The following is a 16,761-nucleotide window of genomic DNA, read 5'->3' as shown; positions in this document are numbered from 1 at the left end:
TTTAATTATTATATTACATTTTATTAATTATTATCATTATTATTGCTATATATTTAATTATTATATTATAGTTTATTAATTATTATCATTATAATTTCCTGAAGTTGTATCACTGGGCCCATTTTATTAAACTATTCTGTGCATTATTTTAATTTTGTCAATATACATAATAGTATTACATAATATTATTTTTTTCATTAAAAATAAATAAAACGGTTATTATAAAAGCATTTTATTTACACCCGTTAATTAAGAAAAATTGATTATTATCGTGTTTGTAAGTATAATAGGCAATTTCTTTTCGAGGTAATATCATAATTTAAATTTTATCGTCTCGTCAATTGTTATCAGTTACATGAAAAAAAAAAATGATTATAATGTGCATATACCGACTGCTAACAAGATTTATAAAAAGAAAAGTTAATAGCTCACTTTTAGTAGTCACGAATAGTCAAAATAGTTATACAATTTTTAATTTCGTATGATACTTTCTTAAATTATTTCTTAAAATAAATGTAAAAGGCGAAACTGTAAATATAAATTACAACAACCTAACCTAACCTGAACAAATACGTAATTATATATTTGGATAATTAGTTCGTGAAATTTAAGATTGATATTTTTCTCGCTACAAAATAAATAAGTGGAATATCAGAAAACGTATTCGAAATAATGTACAATAAATAGCAGAAGGAATAGCGTCAGTTGAAACGAACAAGAGAAGTAAAGAAACTAGCCAAATGGATTCTGTATGAGTTAAACGATACACAGATGGGTAGACGGGGGGAGGTAGTGAGCTCGTTACTTCAAAGAAATAAACAGTATCCATTTTTAAACCGTTTCGTTACTGATGACAGTCGAAAACATTGGAAACCTGGTAAAGATGCACATAACCAAACTTTGCCCGAAGAAAGTAATGGCGACTGTTTGGTAGCCATCTGCAGGACTTATCCGTAACTAACTCGACTTTATAGTATCACCGTAATGACACGCTATAAGAAGACACGTGAAATGCACATGGCAATAAAGAAACAATCCATGTTGCTAAATAGATGGAAATAAATCCTGTTAGAACGTAACATAAAATCACGTTCATGGAAAATATAAAAACCATATAAAAACCCCAAAAATTAGGATATAAAATTTTGTCATACCTTCCTTATTTTAGACAATTTTCTTAATAAATATAATCCATCAGAATGTAAAGAGTGTCAAAACATTTTAAAACATTTTGAATTTTGAAACCAATTTTAAATTTGGTGTAATGAAATCAGTTAATCCTGTTTATTTTGATTATTAATTATTGATTATTTAACAAACAAATAAATTCACTACAGAATTAAAGAATTATCATTCGAGAAACGAAAATATCGAATTCGTTATAACTGAAGTAAGCAAAAGGTACGCCAAGAATACATGTTTTCGAAACGATTTTAAAAATAGAAATAGTATCCTAATAAACGAAGAAGGCAAGTAAATATTTTTTCATTCGAAGTAGATAAATTATTTATAGAAAGATTTGTAAAAATATCGCGAGCTTAATATGGCTAATAATAAGTTCGGTAATAAATAAACAGAAATATTTACAATTCAATTTTTCCCCGATTGTTACAGTCAAATAACACAATGAAATATGGGAATATAAAATTTGGATTTTTTCAAAAATACCTTGAGAACTTGGCAAAGTGACCTATGGCAGATCCGTTGTCCCGATTTAAGTCTGTCGATAAATTTGAAACTTGTATCACTGGTGATTTTTATGATCCAACACAATCACTTGAAAACCTGAGAGAAGTTGGTATGCAGTATGTTGACTGCTTGTACATGTGATATTGCTCGATTTTTATAATTCCTATGTAGAGCACTAACGACTTAAGATCTGATGTAAGGGTACTGAGTCATTACTCTTAAGTAGATCAATTGTAATAATTATATTGCATCTGACAGTAAACTTTCAATTCGTTCATTTAATTTATATCAATCAAATTAGTTTTTGAAAAAATAATTCCGTTTCAACTTAAGTCTAGCTTTTTTATATTTATTTTTTTCTTTTATTTTATTTCATGAGTGAAGAAAAATTTACCATCTGATAGATAAGATGTCATTAGCAACTATACTGCACTGAACAAAATAAATTAATAATTAAATGAATATACTTCTATATTTGAAAAGTAAAAATTAGATAAATGATTGTTTTTCTAATTTATTTTTAAAACGTTAAGCTTCTTTTATACAGAATATTGTATTATGCAAAATAAATTAATTAAACGAATATACTTTCATATTTGAAGATTAAAAATTATATAAATTGTTTTTTTAAAATTTATTTTTGAAAGGTTAACGCTTCTTTTCATACAAAATATTATTTATTTACTATCCGTATTAGTCTTAATTAATTTGTAAGCTTATCGTGTTTTTAAAAAATTACGGAGAATATTATATTTTTCGAAATTTTTTCCCTTATATTTTCATGCATAATACATTTACAAATTAATTTTACGATAAGCCTCTTTCAAAACAACTTAACCATCCCAGAGGCTTTTAAAAAAACACGGTCGAAAAACCCCGAACAGTGTGATAGCTCTTGTCTTAATCGAGTGTGAAAAAGCCCAAACGGTGCGAAAACGCTTGTTTAATTTTATGTCGAAAAATTCTAAACGGCGTGATAGCGCTTGTTTAATTTTACGTCCAAAAATCCCAATCGGCGCGATAGCGCTTGCCATAACTTATATTTCGCACATATAATATAATATGTGCTAGGTAACGCGATTGTGCTTTTCTTTTGCCACTTCGACAGTCAGTGATAGCACCGTCAGTTGCCCATAGCGCTTGAAATGCACAGTGTGATTTTTTGACACAAAATCTGAAGAGCATGATAGCGCTGCTTGGGACTGAAACGGTTAATACGTTGAAAAACCACTTGTTGAGAGAACACGTTGAAATTGGTAAAAATTAACAACTTTTATCATCTGCTTAAGCGCGGAATTTTATAGGCAGGTTTATACGACACATTTGCTGTTCTGACTCATACTCCAAATCAGATGGTGAATTGATATTCAACTGTGGCGAAATGTTCTGCGTTATATCATTACAGTCTACATCACAGTAATTTTTCGGTAGAATTATATAATCGAGCAATGTAATAATATTTATACTTATCTAACGTCAAACAATGTTCCGATAATTCCAGTTCTTCACAATTACTTTACGAAGCGAAAAATATCAGCTCACTGCGATATACGACGTTTATTTATCGACTGCGAGCGCGATCTAGCGACCAAAAAGATTTGCGCAACTCGATAGCGCATGGTATACGAACAATGAACCGAATTGTGCGCGAGCCTTAACGTTTTGTTGGAAGTTAAAAAGAGAGCGTTCGTAAAGCGACACAAAGCGTATGGGATTCATAAAGTATTTCGAATTCGGTTTGGATAATTAAAAAGAGTAGCAGCTTTATATGTCGTTATAGGTTATGAGAGAGATGACGCTCGTACCTTGACCGTCATACCGTGCAGTCTGCCCGCTTTCACAATCGCTAACACCGATGTGGCTTAAACCAAGATTCAGAGTTTCCCTTGGATAAAAATAGACTATACGAATGGACACTGACCTTGCTATTGCGCAATCGAGCGAATCGACGCAAGGATGCGAAATATTATTAGAGAAGCAAGCATTCCTCCGCCGATATCATTGTTGTGGACACAGCGAACTAAGCGACTTGGCGACAACTGATTTTATAAAGGTAAGTATAGTTTTATTCTGTGCTCACTGAGCATTGCATCTTTTCTTCTATTTCCTTTTTTGTGTTTTGTGTATACTTTTGGAATGTAATAAAACTTGAACCAGTTGTTTAATTATATTAAGATAGATTAATTTTAATCTCTTAATTAACTTCATAGTATAAAAACTATTGTATTGTTGAATTTTATATTCCATTTTTTCAGTTATAGAAATTGTATGGAAATATTGTATCAGTGCACGAATTTTTATATTAATCTACATACATTTTTATTCAATTTTAATTGTAGACTTTATGAAGATTGCTAATGTATTAATAAATTGTATGCAATACAAGTTGTATGAAAATTTGTAAAATTTGCTATTCATGATTAATAGCATTTAATGTACTGTGAAAAGTAAAGCTGATATCTTATTAATGTTACAATTATGAATCACAATGTTAAAAGAAAATTAATCATGTTATTTCAATACTCATATTACTCTGTTATTTCAATACGTTCTGTAATTCTAATATTTATTTAAGATTGAATATATAAACACAATGATGAAATTAAAATTAAAATATGATACTTTCGTTTATGCAAATAAATATACGCTTCAGAAAACGCAATTTACTAACAAGAATTAAATCTACATTTTAACTATTGTAAAGCTGCCAAATATTTGTTAACCTATTCCGTATTTATTTCCAATATAGTCGATTAAGATAAAGGATAGAACTTAAGTTTTTGATACTCAAATTAAATTTCCAAAGAATTGTAACTCACCGCCTATAAAATTTTCGTTAAGCTTTTGACTTTCTGGTCAAAGTATTTTCGTCACAAATACACTGTAAAGAATAATACGCGGTAGGTCTGTTTCTTGGTTGAATTAACGTAGTGGACTGTCACAGACTGCTCTTAAGGCTCTTCCAGACGACGAGATTCGTCTCGTGGCCTGCCTCGCGACAAGTGATGTATTAGAGAATGTTCGAAGAGTGACTTGAAACAATTTATTTTCTATTACAGTTGATATCGTGCGACTTTCATTTATAAGTCATTGTATATGTTTTAAAACGCTTTATCAGAATGTAAATAATAAACTGTATCATTCCACTTAGAAAAGCAAGTTTGACCTTCGTGTCTCCTCTATGCCTCCATCAAGAAAAAAATTATTGACATCGCATTGCGTGCCTTTTGAAATCAAACAATTTTTTCCTTGCACTTTTTTTTTCTCTTGTTACAAACATGTTATCCAGGTAATTTGTTTTAGATGTTCCATTCTATATAATTTTTGAAACTCTGGGGAATTGTACCAATTAATTATAAAAATAGAATATCCTTGATTCTCTACTCTGCTTTCATTTCTCAGATTGGTACTACAAGGTCCAGGATTATATTTCTCCTTTCCGGTCTGTATCTATCTGTCTTCTAATCAGATAATTTATAAAATTTAATGCCAAACCTTGCTTTCATTATTTTATTGAATTGTATTGAATTGTGTTGAATTATATTGAATTGTATTGAATTATATTGAATTGTGTTGAATTACATTGAATTGTGTTAAATTATATTGAATTGTATTGAATTGTAGTCCACTTCTACACTTAATCATAAATTTTTCTTATTTCCCTCTGTAGATTATCTTTATCTTCAATATTGTTATTAGAAAAGATTTTCTGATATCCTCGTAATCCTCGGATCTCTTGACCTCAGTACATTTGCAAATTAGATTTTTGGATTACACATTCACCAGGATGCAAGAAGCAATATATATTTTCCATTCTTCAACAGTACAGTCCTGGATGTCGTGTTTATTCGTTTCTATCATAATTTCTGCGGATGGATAATTGGTGATGAAAACAGAGTATCGATAGTTTCGATTACCTAGCTGATAAGCCGGATAAATGTGTTATACAGTCCCGTTGAGCTTCGCCGTCGGCAGGCGACCAAGAGTCGTCTCCATGTTTGCGTTCGAATACGCTTGCGCAGTGTAAACCCTTTGCACTCGAGAGGGGACCTTCAGTCATCGTTAAATAAAATTTTGAAGATCGATATTAATTAATTAAATAATTAAAATAAATTAAATAATTTTACGTGTTAATTATTACACAATTTCTTATTTACCGTTTAAAAAGATAACGTCAACTTTATAGCTGAAAATCTTTGAACTTTCACTCTTGTCTACTATAAAAATTCTCGAGTGCAAAAGGTTAAGAAGCCATCGTTGGACTTCCGTCTTGAAATCCTGCGACTAGTTTAGTCGCTAGAACAAAGTCCATATACTATATACGCTGCAGAGGTTTCGAACATTCTTCAACACATCGCTCGTCGCGTGGCCAGGCCTCGAGACAAATCTGATCGTCTGCAGGAGCCTTTACTATGCTGCGACAGACATATGCATTGCTTACGTAAAAATGTTACCGCCTTATATTAATATTAATGTTCATTTACTATGACTACGCGTTCGCAGAATCAACAGTTTCAATGATATAAATGCCACCCAAGTTGTTAAGTCCTTGCAGAAATTTTTTATTCCAAACGATTCTCCATTTTTATTTTAATCAACACACCATTTAATTTACTTGTGTCACGTTGTGGTTGCAAAATCTGATTATACAAGAAAATAATAAAATTAAACTTATTTATTTATTCATAATAGTAGGCTTATTTAAATACACTGATAATTTAATTTGCAAAAAATGTTATGTAGAATATATATATAATACATAAATAAGAAAAAATTGGTATCAACGTAAATATTCAATTCAGATTCATTCAATATGTCAATGCCTTACATTTCTATTAAAATATGTCCTACTTTCCTATTCCACTATATCTAGTTCTTTTTTTAATAGGTTTAATTAAGGTGACACATGAATTTAAAATTCGCATTCTTTATGACACCGTGTACTAAAATAAAAAAAGAAATGGCGTTTAACTTCTAATTTGAGAGCAATTGAATTTAATTAAATTGATGGCAACAAGTCACCAACACAGTGTAGTTGTTTTGAACAGAAAGTTACTAGATAACCATCTATATTTAGATCTTGTTTACCGCTGTCTTTGTTTCAAATAAAATTTCTGGAATATCTGCCTGTTTGTCGAAAGTAAATAAATTATAAAATAATAAGTACAAATTGTATATGTATACTTATTATTTACAGTTAGATTGCATATATCCAATACGTAAGATTTTCAGGTTGACATTTTAGGTTAATGTTCTGAAAAATTTTGAAATTTCAATAGTAATGCGAAAGAAGATTCTAGAACAGCTCGAATTCTTGTTACGAATGCGTTACCTTGCCTTTCGTTTCTTATCGGCTTCATTGTTTCATAGTTGGCCGGCGCCAATGAGGACACAAAAATACTAACTAATCTGTGCCTCCTGATACGCATGCAAAGGTATGCAGCAGCAGCAGCAGCAGCAGCCGCACATCTGTGCCTAGTCATATTACGATTTAATCTTCCTACGAGTTTCAAATTTATGGTTGGTTACTTCGATTAACGTTGCTGCTGGTATTTTGTGCTCAGATTTATCGAAACCCCGTATAAACTATTAAATTGTTGCCAAATAATCCATTTTTATACGTTGCTTAAATATTATACATTTACAGTTGGTTAATTAATATCACGCGAAAAAATCATGTCCGAAATTGAAATAATTTTAATACGAAAAAAATTTTTTCCAGATAAATTATAATCTTTTAAATATTTGCAAATGAAAGTTTTATTTCTTAACGAAGTATTTATTAAAATATAGGTTTCACTGTTTGAGTGAAGAATAATTATTTAGATATAAAACAGGAAACAGGAAGATGTACAGAAAGGCAAGTTAGCGGAACTAAATTGTTGTTTAAAGTTATTAATAACACCAATGAAATTTAATTGATATTATTTTTAAATGAAATTTTGTTCAAATTTGATATTCTGTGTATTAATCGACAAAAATTTTTGCAAAAATTTCGTGTTTTATAACTAATAGTAAATTTGGGTAATTCTAGACGTTATGTAAGTCCTTATTAATCGTAAAATCGTTATAGGAAATGAAAGTATGAAACTTACAAAATAAAAGGAAATTTAAAATTCATTCTACTTTTCATGAATCGTGGTTATGTTCATTGTCCATTGAATTTTAATTTAGTTAAGATTCTAAATTTGTTACATTTCGTAAATATTTTTCAATGCATTCAACAATTATTGTTTGTAATATTTCTTCAGTGACAAATGTAATCATGATTATAACCTATGTAAAATTTTTGATATTTTATATAATTAATATTTCACCTAAATAAATATTAATTAATATATAATCGATAAAAGTTGATATAGATTACACAAAGAATATGTCAATTCGTTAAATTTAAATTTAAATTTTCTCCTGCTAAATTTATTGTCCAATTTCTAAAATATTGAATTACGCTTGATAATGCAACATCGAAATTGTATTCTGATTACGAATAATGAATTCAAATTATCAAATTAAATTTGATGAGCTTGCTTAAAATAATACGATATTGAATAAAATTTTCAAAAATCGTGAAAAAAAAAAATACAGGAAGAACGCGGTACTATGGCTCGTGCAAGACTGTTCTTCAAACATGGCAGCAATAAATACACGAGAAGTCATGTGACCTTAATCGTAAAATACGGCTAAGGTGACTGTATAATTTCACGATAATATATAGAGAAAGAACACGTATCCAAGAAGCAAGCTGTAGCTAATGGAAATACACCCACGAGTATACACATCCTTAAAGACGATTCAACGAAATGTCCTTAGTTGGCGTGCCACTGGAGAAATTCCTCTTAGTCGAATAGCGGATTCAATACCGCTTTAACGAAGGAACGGTTGTCGTATCCACTTTACAATAGGAAAAGCTTTAACGAATTTAGAGAGATCGCTCACCTGTTTTCGTTTTCACTGTTGATACTCCACGAAGATCAGTACACTACGCGCGCGAACTTATGCAATAATGCAACGTAGATGCGATGAAAGCAGCGCCGAAAGTTGACGCTAGAAATCGTTTTCGTGCTTACGGCGGATGAATTTCTGAACTACGTAGCCTGTTGCACTCGAGCCAGGCGGCAATTTAGAGTGGGGACTCTTGAGGCCCCAGGGTCGCTCGTCATTGGTCGGTTAGTCCCTGATATTAAAGTTGTACAGGTAAAAGTTCAGGTAACAGGTGACAGCCGTTCTGCCATCTGGCGAATCTAAAGCTGAAACCTTTCGATCTTGATTCGTTGATGTGTAGTTTGAAAATAATTGTACACGTACTGTACAGTATATGCATAGATATAATAGAATGATGTTTAAGAGAGTGTATTAGTTTTGTTGACTAAATTTTAATAATCGAATATATTCGTTATAAAAATAATTATATAAAAATATTTCTTGACATATTTTTATGAATATTATATTTCATTGTTTATTGTAAAAATAATATTCTTTCAAGTTATGTGTTCACGATGATGTAAAAAGTTACAGAAAGAAGATAAATGCAATCTTTATTTTCTAAAAATGTAAAACCTGAAACTTCTACTTACATATATAATGTTATGAACGGAAGAAAATGTTTTATATTTTTTACAAAAATCAATTAATAAATAAAAATATTAATATTCATTAATTTATAATTAACTATAATTAATTACATTAGTTCATTCTTTATCGTAGGTACAAATTGATGTGTTTCTTTTATTATTTATCAGTATCAGTATATACATGACTCCATTTTTAAATTAATAAAATAATATTTTCATGTATGAATAAATTAAATATTATTTCATAAACTAGTAGCAATTATAGATAAAATTCAGCCATAAACGAGGTGTATGATAGACGTATTTACTTTATAAAACTTGATGTTCTATGTTCTGAAATACCGATCGAATAACAAGAATCAAAGGTTTCGTTGCGCCTTCTACGATTTAAAGCGGTGGGGTTAGGAATTACATTCAATCCGACTATTAACGTCGGTAAAATCAATCGATATAAAAATATTTTATTTTGTTACATTCCTATATTAACATCTATATATTTACACATTTTAAACTGTATTTTGAGAACATTTCAAAGACGTGTGAAATAAATTATTAAAATTATTTTTATTAACACATTCTCATAATCCCATTGGAATTTGTATTATTTATTTGATATAAATTAAAAGATACTGGTGGTTTTATGATTTCTTAAAAAATAAAAGCATCTAATACGTCATTTCTGTATAGGTTTCAAATGTTTTCTTATTCCACCTTGTTTTTATATTTGCTTTCAAATTTGGTTTGCATACATTTCAGATTTGTTTACACATATTTGTCACATTTCTGTTACTATTAATGTTTATACGTGTAGGCTCATGCAGGTCGTTAAAGTGACGTCAATATGACTTTCAGTAGGTATATGTTTCTAATCATGCAGTGCATACAAGAGTATGATCTCTTTATTAGAAATGTAAATATTTCGAATCACATTGACGTTACATCAGTTTTAAACTTATCTACAACCATGACCCGCATTTATTGATAGTAGGATACACTGTTTCCTGTAAAACGAACAGATATTATTATTACCTTATAAGATGGTATCGATAATGAATTATGTTTTTTATCCACTATTGTTTCTCTGTACAGACGCACCATCTATAATATAATTTTTATAATAGAAAAAAAGTAGAGGAAACTTCTATTTACAACACGGATATAGATTTCGGATGGTAAATAGGACTATTATGGAATATCTGAACTCTTTTTACATATAATTCATTTGCAAATTAATCATTTTATACCTCATTGCGAAATAATTCATGCAGAAGGTCGAAGCTAATGAAAAAATTTATTTCATCTACATAAACTACTTTCCAAGGTAATCTTTCATAGATTATATCAACTATTAATCGGCAAAAGAATTTTATCTATACAAATGTTTTTAATAATTTTCAAATAATATAATGATATTTTCTCAGATTTTTAAAAATAATTTTATGTAGAAATCTATAAACTAAAATTTTATTCATATCTTTTTAATAGTAAAAGTAGATTTCTTGCATTAATAGTTTTGCGGAAGAAAGTTTGTTTATGCAGTTGGGATATATCAAAAAGAGAAAAAAATAAAGGAAAATAATATTACACAGAATTAACGACAGTTTCAAACTATTGTTTGATATAATCTTTATAAGGCTGCAGAAATTTAGAATTCTATACTTCGTTTGTAGTTGTAAAATATTTTATTTTATGCTTTTAATTCTAATTTCATAATTAAATTTAGTTTCTATTTCAACCACTATTACAATTAATCCCTAAGTTATAATAATTATCGGTAATGTTGGGAATGATACTAAAATGATAAACAAAATGTATTGGATTATAGAGTGTCGTTAAAATAGAAATCTTGAAGTTCTGCAGACAACCGTCCGCTATAGATTAGCCTTATAATTCATGACAATTCAGTCATCCTAAAATCTTGTTAATATAAAAATTATGTACTCTTATAACGGAATGACATTAACGTTCTTATTTAATAAATACCTTTTTGCAATATATATGAAATACAAAAATAATTATTAATTACAATAATTAAATATGCTAATACAAACAAGGAAACTATATTTGAATTCTTGAATCTACAGTCATAAGTATACAATAAAAAGCAATTATTTTCTTTTATTTTAGTATCATTTCTTCAATGCCAGTATGTTTCTTATAATTTTGTTTCTTTTTTGTTTTTTTTTTGTTTTTTTGGATTATTGAGACGTTTTTTGAAGCAATTATAAATTTATTTTTTGTGGTTTTTAAAGCTTGGCAGCGTTTCCTTTTATTTCTATATTATTTGTCAGTAACTTAGGAATCTGCATTGCACTGATTGCATTGGTGTTTCCTTACTTACCAACGACATTACTGTTTGGTTTCTTTCATTATCAGGCAGTATGTGTTTGATTAACAATAAGTGTTGACATGTTTTCGTCGGTCCCATTTGATTGCGTACTGTAAGAATATTATTTTGGAATGTTTCTCATTTCTTGCGTAGAAAACAGTTTAATTTATCCGCGGTCGTAAAAATTCAATGGGATGTATCTTCTATGGATACTGTGAACCTTTTTTATTACTTTTGGCTTTACATCGATTTATCTCGTAAAATTTAAGACGTATGTATATTTAGGTTCTAATATTCCTACTTTTAAAGAGATTATTTTTATACATATGTATTTTTAATTTCTATATTAGGGATTTAATATCAAATGTTTATTATTACGGTTGTAACATTAGTCTTATTCCGATTTTGTTGTTTATTAACGTTGTTTTATATTAGAAGGTTAGGTTACATATGTAATGATTTTTTTGGTGTATAGCAATAAGAAAATACAGATTCTATAGTTAGAGATTCTGGTTATGTACTTTGACTATTTTATAAATTATGCAAATATATTTCTTAATGTTTATAGCATCAACCGATCGGAGATTGACAGTTTGATCCTTAGTAGGTGTTTTTTGTTTCGTACTATTTGCATAAATGTATTTTCAGATTTTTTTTACAGATTCCTGTATTCAAAAATTTCGTTTTCCTTACATGACACTCAGCTAGACTATGACATTCGTTAATATGAATGCACTAGCAGCAATAAACAGTGTAGTACCGAATATTGATATCGTGCCGATATTTTATTGTTTACCCTATCACTCTATACTTTAGTAAACACGATTAAAACCATTTGTTAACATATATCTAAATACTGTGACAACTGTTTCGCCACTGATTGCTGATTTTGTGTATACGTTCTATACTATATTGTATTAAAAATATTCCATTGAAATGGATTGTTTAAAGTTGTTTTCTTTTTTTGATAAAGAATCCTTGGCATTCTTTCGCAATATAAACCGTAAGTAGGAAAAGATTTTATCTAGTTTGTACAAGATATGTCAAGAATACTTATCAGATAACACAATTTATATTGAAGTTTGCAATGAAAAATATGAGAAAAGAGAAAAATTAAAAATCTTTACGATTCCAAAACAAATTGTTTGCTTTATCGATAGGATAATTCGTAGTAGGTTAAACCTAACCAAAAAAAAAAAAAGAATTGTCGTATCGCATTAAATTGTGGATCAATTGCGTTTCATTTTTTCGAATGTCAAATACTTGAATTATGTATTTTTGTTTAAGGATGTATTATTTACAGACACCTGTTCTCAGACAGTGGTTACAGGTACGGTAGATCACTTTACAGCAGAACTGTAATATCACTTGTGTTTTTTACCGATGGATATGTTACAGTGTTTACTCGCAACTCATCGTTTCCAATGCGTTCATTGTTGAAGCTGATATTCTCGTTAGTTAATAATATCCGTGATTTTAAAGCTTAATCTAACGTGACAAGTTTCACCAAGGGTTCCATTTAACGTCAGATCAAATTCGATTCAACTGTCATTATAGATTCTTTTCAAGCCCTGCTTCTCCCTAGATGTCGCTACAAAGTAGGCCAGCTTATTCATTTCCTGTAACTGTATATGATAAACAATACATCTTATAACTTGATATGTGGTATAAGGATAATTTAAATTAACTTGACCGATAAACGTATTGAAGAGTACATAATTGTTTTAACCAATCAACTTTGGCTTTGTAAGTTAAGTAAAGAATAATCTGCATTAAATAATACAAAAATTAACGCATATGTTTCCCATTTAAATAGAATGGTACAAAGACGGAGATATAAAAGAGAAAAGGAACAGAAACATTCGAAGAGCCACTTAACCTCTCAAAGATGGAAAGTTGATTGAAAGGTATCTGTTATAACATTCATCGTCTGTATCTCATTAAAAATTTGATTAAATGAGTTCTGCGTAATTAAACCTTTAATTAGAATCTTTAATAAAAAAATTTTTTAATTTACAGCATTTGTGTTTTCGGATAAAGAATGATATCTTAAAGTGGGAAAACACATTGCACCTCTCGTGGCAAAGAAAAACAAGAAGTAAATGTACACTTAAGTGATCGCAAAATACCAGCTGGGGATGGTGATTTATTTATGTTTCCAAGAAGATCTCCATGTTATTCGTTACAGTTATGAGAGGATTTCACGAATATACGTAGATACTTCCAGCCTGAGCTTCATATCCCGTTATTTGTTTACAAGTTATAAAAACGCTACCTACAAGGTATTTAATATATTAGTAATCATGTTTATTTATTTATGAAGCAATTTTCGTCAGACTTTCAGAATTTAATTATGTTCAATAGCACATTATTTTTTTATTTTATTGTTTAGAAAAGTAATATTTAATTCTTGCAATGAGAAATTTTTTAATTTCTTATAATTGTCACAAATTAATATTGGAGCAACATATTTTTAAAAAATTAATGAATTATATTAATTAATTATATACCAAATTGATTTCCAGTGTTCGTTAAAATTTTTATTAAATTTAAGAAATATATTAGTAAATATTTTGTAAAAGAAAGTAAAATAAGAAGCATGTTGTTGATGTGCTAAATATAGTTTCATTCAATATTAATATCATTTTCAAAATCGTATGATGCGCGAGAAAGTCAATAAACATTTAACACTTTCTTGTTTTACCTTTTGTGTATAAATTGATAAATGCAACTCGTTCAGCGATTCATTACACAATATTTTGCGATTCAACATGCTTGAAGTGTTAAGAAGTCACATAGAGATGCTCTTATCGACTAAGGTCGCGACTCATCGGGTTAAATATATTTCTTGGTCAAGAGGTTTATTGTAATGCTTACAAAATAACTATAATTTGAGATATCAATTACGTTAGATCTGTGGTAATTTATATTTTTGTCTTTCTGTAATTGATATGATAATAGAAATTTAAATTACTTAATCTGAATTTAAATTTAATAAAATTCATTAATTAACTTGGTGAATTAATTAAATGTTTAAATCTAATAGTTCATATATAAAAAAGTATTTGAATATTTATTTAATTTAAATTAAATAAGAAATTAAATACAGCAAGGGTAATACAAGTATAAGTAACATAAACAAATTTTATTGTTCTTAATCATATTTATTAATTATATTACCCTTAGCAAAGGTAATATAATTAAATATAGTCAAGATAGTATAAGCAATATAAACAAATTTTAAATGCATATAATTTGGTTTATTTTTTTACATACAATAAATAATATAAACTCAATGATAATCATGGCTAAAAGTAATTCATGTATATAAATAGAGCAATACATGTTATAAGATGAAAATATAAAATGTCATTATCAATATTTATTTTTCTGTATAATTTACACTATTTCTACAATATTTGTATAATAATATTTACAAAACTTTGAATATTTAATATTTATGTAACATTAGAAACAAATAATACAATCCAAAGCATTATATATAAAGTTTTATCTGTTAGACTATTGATAACTATATTTACTATAGAATTAATAATTTGTGTACAAATGAGAGAAAACCTATAACATAATAGCATATGTATATACATGTAACCGAAAAATGACGATTTTACAGTTGATGATTGGTGATTTAATTCCTTGTACAGTTATGCAAACAAATTGTAATTGGAGCAATTATGTCCCGACAGAGGAAAAGAAATAGAGGAGACAACCTGTAAATTGCAGTATTTATATCAATACGTAGTCGATATGGAGCACTGTTGTAATGCTAATGCGGTACTCTTGTTAGCTTATCTTCTCTTTCGTAATTCATGTTGCATAAGATGCTTTTTGTTTCTTCCTGCTGTAAAATACTTTTCAGGCAATACGAAATAACATATCAAACCACGTAAATGGAAATGTATAACACAGGAATAAATAAAGTTGTCAGTCAATTTCGTTTATAGTTGTCTCGAAACAATTTTCATGTGATTTCAATTTCGTGTCGCTATTTTCATCATACTCGACACAAGTGCAACCGTTTTGAGGTTAGAATTTCTATATTCTTCTGATGTCGTTGTCTTCGAGTTACGAGTCATACTTATCCTTTCGTAATTGGATTTTATATTGGACGTCGATTGTAAGGTTATTTTAAAATTTATCGGGTGAAGTTAGCGAAGTATATGATGTACAGGAAGAAACAGGGAATCTTGTGTTTTCCCTGAAGGGTTAATATCATTTGTAAGTCAGCGAACGTTCCATTATAGTTTCTTTAGAATCGAATAAGGAATCGATTTGTTGTCTCGTCTCGCTCGATTGCAATGGTTGAAATACAACAGCGTGGCTCCATAATGTAGTACAAAGGTTAGAATAAATCCTTGGTATACGTATTTGAAGATGTAGTTTCGCAGACATTTAGTTCTTACTAGATGGATTTCAAATGATCACAACAGTTTGAATTAAATTACTTAATTTTGGATTGTGTTACATAATTAAATATAAAAGTTACTAGTAAAATTATTACTAAATCGTTACTGATACAATAATTACTAAATAGTTACTAGTGAAATAATTACCAAATAATTATTAGTAAAATTATTACTAAATAATTAATAGAAAAGGTTACTATTACCTTAATTAGTATAATTAAATTACCTTAATTAGTAAATGAAAATGAAAATTTATTTCATGTCATGGAATGACAAATGAAATTGTTTTAAAATTGACACCAATTGTTTGAGTCATTTGTATTATAGTAGTACAAGTCATTTATTTTTTCTTATTTATTATTAATTCGTGTATGCAATTGGCTATATTAATATAGTCTTTTTATGTTTATACAAGTGTTAGCAATAGCTTTAACCTTGGTAGTAGTCGTGATTGTGTTCCCTGGTATTTGAAATTTCATCTTTGTGAAAAGAAGAGCTGTGATGAGTAACACTACTTCTGTTAGTTAGATTCAGTGGTGGCGCTAGTAGTTACAGTCACTAGCTTATGACTAGAAGCGTAAGATGCTTCTGTTCTTGATTTATGATATGTCTAATAACTTAGAGTGAAGTATTATCACTATAAATAATATAAATTTCTATTTTATTATTATTATATTAAAAATTTTTTTAAAATTTAATTAGAACTTATATTATTTAATATAAAACATTTAAGGTATAGAAT

The 16,761-nt window shown here is 28.6% G+C and overlaps 1 protein-coding gene and 1 long non-coding RNA gene across 3 annotated transcripts in view; one reads left to right on the top strand and one right to left on the bottom strand.

The window, feature by feature from the left end:
- Window positions 1–8,840, bottom strand: part of Gp150 (leucine-rich repeat domain-containing glycoprotein 150) — a 27,695-nt gene extending 18,855 nt beyond the window's left edge. Inside the window, exon 1 of one of the 2 annotated variants that reach the window (XM_017903015.1) lies at window positions 8,629–8,840. Coding sequence is in view for 1 of the 2 variants with exons in the window: in XM_017903014.1 (XP_017758503.1) it covers window positions 7,022–7,049 (28 nt within the window). In the remaining variant the exon portion in view is untranslated. Of the gene's footprint in view, window positions 1–7,021; window positions 7,060–8,628 lie in introns of those variants that run through there. The other variant, XM_017903014.1, reaches the window with a different exon arrangement.
- Window positions 3,521–13,820, top strand: LOC108549572 (uncharacterized). Its single transcript, XR_001890345.1, has 3 exons — window positions 3,521–3,742; window positions 13,409–13,499; window positions 13,612–13,820. It is a non-coding gene; the product is annotated as an uncharacterized LOC108549572 (long non-coding RNA).
- Window positions 13,821–16,761: the final 2,941 nt, after the last annotated feature.

The sequence above is a fragment of the Eufriesea mexicana genome, unplaced genomic scaffold (assembly GCF_001483705.2).
Source record: "Eufriesea mexicana isolate 0111107269 unplaced genomic scaffold, ASM148370v2 scaffold2087, whole genome shotgun sequence".
In the NCBI taxonomy this organism is placed as follows: Eukaryota; Metazoa; Arthropoda; class Insecta; order Hymenoptera; family Apidae; genus Eufriesea; species Eufriesea mexicana.
Note: the sequence above shows the minus strand (reverse complement) of the source record. Positions and strands in the feature narration are given on the sequence as shown.